Source organism: Lathyrus oleraceus, chromosome 3, assembly GCF_024323335.1.
Source record: "Lathyrus oleraceus cultivar Zhongwan6 chromosome 3, CAAS_Psat_ZW6_1.0, whole genome shotgun sequence".
In the NCBI taxonomy this organism is placed as follows: domain Eukaryota; kingdom Viridiplantae; phylum Streptophyta; class Magnoliopsida; order Fabales; family Fabaceae; genus Lathyrus; species Lathyrus oleraceus.
The window spans coordinates 312,784,894-312,793,338 of record NC_066581.1 but is presented as its reverse complement, the minus strand read 5'-3'; the positions used below and the strand labels follow the sequence as shown (position 1 = coordinate 312,793,338).

General features: G+C 29.5%; 1 protein-coding gene and 1 pseudogene across 1 annotated transcript; both read left to right on the top strand.

Moving 5' to 3' along the window:
• The first annotated feature begins 205 nt into the window (after positions 1-205).
• Positions 206-3,658, top strand: LOC127127346 (cationic peroxidase 1). The gene is made up of 4 exons (XM_051056505.1): positions 206-527; positions 2,377-2,568; positions 2,754-2,919; positions 3,077-3,658. The coding sequence occupies exons 1-4, from the start codon at positions 324-326 to the stop codon at positions 3,460-3,462; spliced, it is 948 nt and encodes a 315-aa protein (XP_050912462.1). The 5' UTR covers positions 206-323; the 3' UTR covers positions 3,463-3,658.
• Positions 3,659-5,521: 1,863 nt separating this feature from the next.
• On the top strand, positions 5,522-7,806 carry LOC127131035 (cationic peroxidase 1-like; annotated as a pseudogene).
• Positions 7,807-8,445: the final 639 nt, after the last annotated feature.

The following is an 8,445-nucleotide window of genomic DNA, read 5'->3' as shown; positions in this document are numbered from 1 at the left end:
AATAAATCTCATTTTTCCAAATATATTTTATTTTCAAATTACAATTTTTAAAATTAAAAATAAAAAACTCAACCATGCCTTAGATATAAAAGATAATAAACTCAAGTTTTATTGTCAAATAGTAAACGAAAATATAATTTATATGAGGAGATCACGTCCCCAACCGGACAATATATAAAATTCAAATAATTATTTGTGATGTATTGACCAAAACAATGTAACCTCCAATATAAATATGTGACAAATTCATAAGACAGAATTCCACAAATTCACAATCTAAGCCTCTTCAAAAATTATACAAATTCCTATCACCACAACCAAAAATGATTATTCCAAACGTGAAAGCTTGTTTTATGATTTTTAGCTTTGTTGGGATAGTCTCAGCTCAACTATCCCCTAGTTTTTACTCAACAACATGCCCTTCTGCTCTTTCTATCATTAAGACACAAATAGATTCTGCTGTGGATACTGAGGCTCGCATGGGTGCATCATTGCTTCGTCTTCATTTCCATGATTGTTTTGTTCAAGTAAGTTTCACTTCTTCTTCTATCTTTTCTATATATATATATATATATATATATATATATATATATATATATATATATATATATATATATATATAAAAGAGAAATAATATTTGTTGCAAGTGGAGTATCTCTTATATATTTCTCTATTAATGATATATTTGTTTATAAGAAAAAATAACATCGATTGTGTAATATTAGAAAGGTGTTTTAAACCATTTTAATCATTTTTTATATTACAAAATTTAGGTTAGATTGAAAGTTTGGGAAGTCTAATATAATTAATCTAAAAAGAAAAAATACTTTTTATTTTTAATAAATTTATATTTGCTTTTAATTTTATTATTATAAAAATTAATTTTTATTAAAAAATATAAGAGTCTCGTGACCAATGAATTAATTTTGAGAAGTCTATGTCCTCTATATATATATATATATATATATATATATATATATATATATATATATATATATATATATATATATATATATATATATATATATATATATATATATATATATCATTAAAATTTATTTTTTTCCGATAATTTTTGACAAATAATTAGTTATTCACTATGTTATTGAGATTTTAATAAGAATCAAGATAATTAACTTTTTATGTTAGTTTTTTTTGTGTGTAGTTAGATTTCTTATTTTTCAGAAGCAGAATCGTAGTCATGTGTTTTCATTAAAACAAATTGTTTAATCTTTTATTTTTAATGAGAAATTAATATTTTTAGAAGGATTAATTTTGCCATCTAAAAGAGGATAGCAGATAATTATTATTTAACTTTTATTTTATATAATATAAATGTTTTCTTAAAAAATATACACAAGATAATATATACAATGTATACCACTTTCTACTATCTTTTTTATAATAGAATGTGAGATTTCGAAAGGAGTTGAATTCAAAATTATAATAATACATTTATAATAACCATATCTTTCTTGCTGTAATCAAATAGTGCATGATTATTCTAATTGATAAAATAAAACCTTATTTAATTTCTGACTCTAACATATATAAAAGATTTGGTTGAAAAATCATCCTTTGTATTCTATAAATTCTTCGACAATAGTGTGATGCCAACTTTTTATTTATATAACATGATAAAAGATTGAATAGGTCTAATAATAAGATATGTAAGTCTATATCGTTAATAAGAAAAAAAGCATAACGGTTGAATTTTTTTTTATTAGACTTAATTTATCTTCTGATCCAATTTTGAAGTATCAGGGTTTCATTCCGGAAGGAATCAAAGTGTTAATTAATACTAAAAATTAATTAATTATCATAAAAAAGATTTAGGGAAAACATAATTGTATGAGACTTGAATTCTACGCTTCTAGTTTTCTCTAGTTGCAACATTTCACAATTTCTATAACTTTTTGGGTCCTATTAACATGAAATTTAATATGAGATGATAAAGTTTAAATGTTTAAATTACAATTTGATTCTTAATTTTTTTGAAAAATTATTTTTAATTAAAGTTTTTTAATCATATTAATTCAATAAGTTAGTTCGGTTGGACTAATTCTATCATTATACAAAATATTTTAATTAGCAAAATAATAAATGTTAAGAACGTGTCAAATTAAATATTTTTTATTTGTTCATTCAAACAATTATTTATTTATTTATTTATTACAACTATTATTATTTGTAAAGGTGTACCAATCATGAGCACATTTCTTTACTTTTTTTCTTGGAAGAACATTTCTTTCTTTAAATTAAAAAAAGTAGGACATTTCTTAATCAACAAGCAACAAAAGTCAACTAATGAAATTACTTTGATATTTCTACAAATTAATTATATTTTTTTCATCAATAATTTGTCTTTGATTATAGGGTTGTGATGCATCAGTGTTATTAGACGATACATCAAGTTTCACAGGTGAAAAAACAGCAGGTCCAAATGCTGGTTCTTTAAGAGGTTTTGACGTAATTGACACCATAAAATCTCAACTCGAAGTTTCGTGTCCAAATATTGTCTCTTGTGCTGATATCATTGCCGTAGCTGCAAGAGATTCTGTTGTCGCAGTAAGTACAAGCACAATTTATTGTCTATATATCTTCTATTTATCTATAATTTTTATTATATATAAAATACAATAAGAAAATTTAAAGTTATTTTCGAAACGTTTGAATTATGTTCATTAAAAAGTTAATTTATTGGATTGGTCATAATTAATGAATTTTGCAAAATTAAAATAATAAATTTTCAGCTAGGTGGACCTAGTTGGATAGTGCAATTGGGGAGAAGAGACTCAACCACCGCAAGTTTAAGTTCTGCAAATTCAGATTTACCTGGTCCTGATTCAGATCTAAGCGATCTTATTACTTCTTTTTCTAATAAAGGTTTCACTACAAAAGAAATGGTTGCTCTATCAGGTAAATAGGATTTCTATTTATTTTATTACGGTTAAATCATAATTAATTAACATAGAATCTTTAAAACCTTAAGACGGTTATGTATCATATAATATAATGAACTTTTAAATTTTTCCATGCAACTTAACTAATATAATATAAATGAAAAAAAAAATAGGATCTCACACGATTGGTCAAGGAAGCTGTAGATTCTTCAGAAATAGAATTTACAACGAGGACAACATAGATTCTGAATTTGCAACATCATTGCAAGCAAATTGTCCTACCACGGGTGGTGACAATAATTTGTCACCACTCGACACGACCACACCAAACACATTTGATAATTCTTATTATAAGAATTTGCAAAACCAAAAGGGACTCTTTCACTCGGATCAAGAGCTTTTCAACGATGGTTCAACAGACTCTGATGTTGATGAATATAGTAGTAACGCTTCAACTTTTGCAACTGATTTTGCTAATGCAATGGTTAAAATGGGGAGCCTTAACCCACTCACTGGGACAAGTGGTGAGATTAGGATTGATTGCAAGTTTGTCAATTGAGGTTTTGGGACTTTTGGGAATATAGTTTATGGTAATTTGGGTGCTTTTATTGTGGCAATGTTTATGTTTTTATAAATGTAATGTGTGTTTAAACTTTAATATGGATCAATTTCAATGTTTGAAATTGTTTAAACTATTATGTAAGCTTATATATTGCATAAATAATAATAAAATTAAAAGGGAGAATTTTATTTTATTTTATTTTCATAAAAATATAAATCTCATCAAACTAAGATTAGAACCAACCGTAGAAATATCAAATTAGATTTTAGGCCATCTAATATTGTATATTTAATGTGGAAGAGTTTAATAAGTCTAAATTCCATCTTTTAATAAAAGATGTGGCAATCAATCTCAATATGTTTGAAGTGCTCGTGAAATGTTGGGTTGTGAGCTAAATAAACCGCAGAGCGATTGTCACAATAGAGAGAAGTAGGTTGTGGAAAGTCGATATGAATATCTTTGAAAATGTAGTGCATCCATTGCACTTCACAAGTGAGGTTGGCGAGATCCATATATTCTACTTCTGAACTGGAACATGAGATAATTTCATGCTTCTTGGATTTCCATGATATGAGAGATGTACCAAGAAAAATGACAAATTTGGTGACCGTCCTTCTTCTGGATGGGCAAGTAGCCCAATCATTGTCTGTAAAACCATGGAGAGTTACATTAGTATTGGCTGAATAAAAGAGGCCTTGAGCGAGGCATGTGTTTAAGTACTATAGAATGCATAGAGCAACTTGGTAATGGATGTCAGATGGCTTAGGTACAAACTGACTTAGCTGCTGAACTGTGAAAGAAATATTTGGTAGCGTGGTAGTTAAATAAATAAGTTGACCAATAAGTCGACGGTATTGTGTAAGATCATGGTAGAGAGGAGAATCGGGGCACTAAAACTTAAGAGAAAGACTATAAGGAGTAGGAGAAGGTTAGGAAGCAAGCATACATGTCGTGTTTAGTAACTCTAGTGTGTAATGACGTTGATTAAGTAAAATACTAGTTGGTCACCGAGCCACTTCAAGGCCCAGAAAGTAGCAAAGGGGGGCCAAGTCTTTAATGCAGAATTTATTGTGCATGATGGTTTTGACATTCTGAATTTATGTCAAGTTGTTGCCTGTTAATACTAATTCATCAACATAAACTAAAAGTGTAGTAAAATTGTTAGCAAAATATTTAGTAAACAAATAAAAATCAGCATTAGAGTAATGGTAACCAAGAGATATCAAAGTGTTAGACAACTTGGAATACCATTATTGATTGGTGAGTTTGAGGTTGTAGATACTCTTGTTAAGCTTACAAGCTTTGATGGTTGAAGAAGAAGTAGAGATAAAATCATAATTGGGAGCAATAGTCATATAAACCTCCTCATTTAGATTACCATGAAGGAAGGTGTTATTGACATATAGTTGTTCTAGATGGCAATTTTTAATCAAGCCTAAGACAATAAGTTTCCTTATAGTGGTGAGTTTCGTAATTGAAGAAAAAAGTGTCAAAATAGTCGACACCTTCAAGTTATGTGTAGCCCTTAGCTATGAGACGGTCTTTCTACCTATTAATAGAACCATCGGCCAAATATTTAACTTTATAAACCCATTTACAACCTATAGGGGTTAGTTTATGGGAATGTCAACAATTTTCCAAGTGTTAGTGTTTTCAAGAGCACGAAGCTCATTTAGCAAGCTTGATTCTAGAAATCATACATACTGGTCTGGGAGAATGTGATGGGTTTGGGTGGAAGAAAGGGAAAGATAGAAGTTTTTGTCGTTAGTGTTACAATTGTTGTAGGAAAGGACAAAGGAAAGGGGAAAGGAGGTGTGGTTGGAGTTATAAGAAGAAGTAGGATTGGTATGAAGGAGATTGCAATTATAATTATTTAGATAAGAGGATTTACTGGTTTGTTTGGTGGATCGTCTAAGAGTTGGTTGAGAAGGAGGTTCGGTAAGGATAGGTAAATGAGCGGTAAGGGTGGGAGAAAGAGGAGGATGAGAGGTTGGAGAATTGATGGTTGAGTGGTAGGATCAATGGTAGGAATGGGTTCAAGGTCAGTAAGGTAATAATGAATGGTTGGGATGGATGGGAGGGGGTTGTGGTCATGATTACTGGTGAAGGGGTAACATGATTCATAGAAGCAAACATTCTTGGAAAGAAGAAAATTGTTAGTAACCAAATCATATAAAAGAAACCTTTAGTGCCTTCTCTATATGCTAGGAAACACATTTGTGAGATCTAGGATCAGATTTAGTAATGTTTTTCTTAAAAGTAGAAGCATAGGCAAGACAACCAAAGCTTTTGAAAATATTATACTCAGGATGTTTATTAAATAGAAGAAAATAAGGAGTGTCGTTTTTTATTAAAAGAGAAAGCAAGTGTTTAATAATATGCATAATATGGGCAATGGATAAGTGCCAAAAAGATTTTGGAAAGTTAACTTGAAGAAACGAGGATCTTACAACATTGAGTATGTGTTTATGTTTCAATTTAACAATTCCATTATGTTGAGGGCATTAAACACAAGATCTTAGATGCAAGATACCTTGTGATTTATAAAAAGTATGCATTAAAAAATCAGGTTTGTTGTCCGTGCGAATGCATTTGAGGCGAGTGGAAAATTGAATAGTGATAAAGGAAAAAAAATTAAGCAAGTGTTTCCTAGTTTAACTTTGCGTGTTATAAAAATTATCCGAGAGAATCTAGTGTAGTCGCCAACAAAAGTAAGAAGATGTCTTGTGTTAGTGATAGAAAAGGTGGAATAAGGACATAAAATATCAACATGTAATATAGCAAAAGGAGTAGTGGCAGTACTAAAACTATCAGGAAAGGGAAGACGTTTGTGTTTACCCAAGTGAAAAAAATCACATATTTCCTTACTTTTGTCTTAGAATAACATTTATTTCCTTAAATTAAAAAAATTATCACATTTCTTAATTAACAAGCAGCAAAAGTTAACTACTAAAATTAGCTAGTATTTTCTACAAACTCATTACTTTATTAGTCCCACAATGAGTGACTCGGTTGACCATTTTACATAGATTAATAAAAGGGAATAAATGAAAGAGAGAGAGAGTGATATTTTTATTAAAATACCCCTTCCCTTATCAAGTATTGAGAATGATAAAAGTAATATTAATTAGAGGGTAGAATTGGAAATGTGCATTGAAAATTGAAGTGAGTCATTCATTTTGGGACACTTTTTTATTCCAAATAGGTTGTAGGACAAATGGAGTATCAATCATTTTTGTTCATCAATCGTTCGTATTTGACTTGTAGGGTGGATCAGTATTGTTATACGATACATCAAGTTTCACTGGTGAAACAATAGCAGGTCCAAATGTTGGTTCTCTAAGGGGTTTTAATGTAATTGACACCATAAAATTTGAACTCGAAGATTTTTGTCTTAATAATGTCTCTTATGTTGATAACATCGCCATAGCTGCAAGAGATTTTGTTGTCTCAGTAAGTAACGAGCATACAATATATTACCGTGTGTCTTCTATTTTTGTATAATCTTTATTGTATATAAAAAATATAACGAAAAGTTTTAAAATTATTTTCGATAAATTTGAATTTGTTTGTTGAAATTACAATGTCATTTTACTGGATCAATACTAATTAATATTGCAAAAATAAAATAATAAATTTCCAGCTTCGTGGACCTAGTTGGATAGTGCAATTGGGGAGAAGACACTCAACCACAACAAGTTTAAGCTCTGCAATGTCATATTTACCTGGTCCTAATTTAGATCTAAGCAATCTTATTACTGCTTTTTCTAACAAAAAATTCACTACCAATGAAATGGTTGCTCTATCAGGTAAATAGGATTTCTATTCATTTTGTTACGGTTGAGTCATAACTAACCAACATTGAATTTCTAAAAACATAAGACGGGTAACTGCGTTAGATAATATGATAAACTTTTGTATTTTACCATGAAACATAAATCTTATTTGTAAATGATGGATTAAACTTCAAGATCTCACACAATTGGTCAAGGAAGCTATAAATTCTTCAGAAATAAGATTTATAACAAGGACAACATATATTTTGAATTTTCAACGTCGTTGCAAGAAAATTATCCAACCACATATGGTGAAAACATTTTTTTACCAATAGGCACCACCACACCAGACACATTTGATAACTCTTATTACAATAACTTGCAAAACCAAAATGGTCTATTTCACTCAAATAAACAGATTTTTAACGATGGTTCCACCGAGTTCGTTATTGATGAATATAATAGTGACGCTTCAAGTTTTGCAATTGATTCTTTCTAATGCAACGGTAAAAATGGGGAACATTAACCCAATTACTGGACAAGTGGTCAGATTAGGACTAATTGAAAGTTTGACAATTGAGGTTTTGGGACTTTTGGGAATATAATGTATGTTGATTGGGGTGCTTTTATTGTGGCAATGTTTACGTTTTTAAAAATTTAATGCGAGTTTAAACTTTAGTATGGATCAATGTCAATGTTTGAAATTGCTAAAACTATAATGTAAGCTCCTCCAATGCAAAAATACTAATAAAATTGAAACGTGTGCAAGTATATTACCATAATACGAGAATAGTTGTCAAAATTATATATGAAGGGAAAATCCTATTTTATTTTAGTCTCATAAAAGCATAAATCACATCAATTAGAATAAGAATCAATCGTAGGAATATCAATTCAATTTTATATGGATGGCAAAATGGATCCAGCCAGACTTGCTAGTTTTGCCCGAATTTTTTTCAGGACGGATTAAGGTTTTAGACTTGTATACTTACTATGCCTGCATCATTCCGCCCTGTGTTTTTATGGACTATTTTACGCACGCACGCATTAACATAAATTTTGAAAATTTTATGCTTTAAAGGTGCAAGGCTCGTCGTCTTGCCCCACCCTCATTTTTTTGCAGTGCAAACTAAGCTATTAGGATCACACCTTTTATTATGTCAACACTACTATAAATATTATATTTCATAACAAAACTTTCACC

Bases quoted from the DNA above. Each gene is read 5' to 3' on its own strand.
- LOC127127346 (XM_051056505.1), top strand. From the start codon at position 324: ATGATTATTCCAAACGTGAAAGCTTGTTTTATGATTTTTAGCTTTGTT. The intron at 528-2,376 runs GTAAGTTTCACT...CTTTGATTATAG, and splicing joins TCCATGATTGTTTTGTTCAA to GGTTGTGATGCATCAGTGTT. The intron at 2,920-3,076 runs GTAAATAGGATT...AAAAAAAAATAG, and splicing joins AGAAATGGTTGCTCTATCAG to GATCTCACACGATTGGTCAA.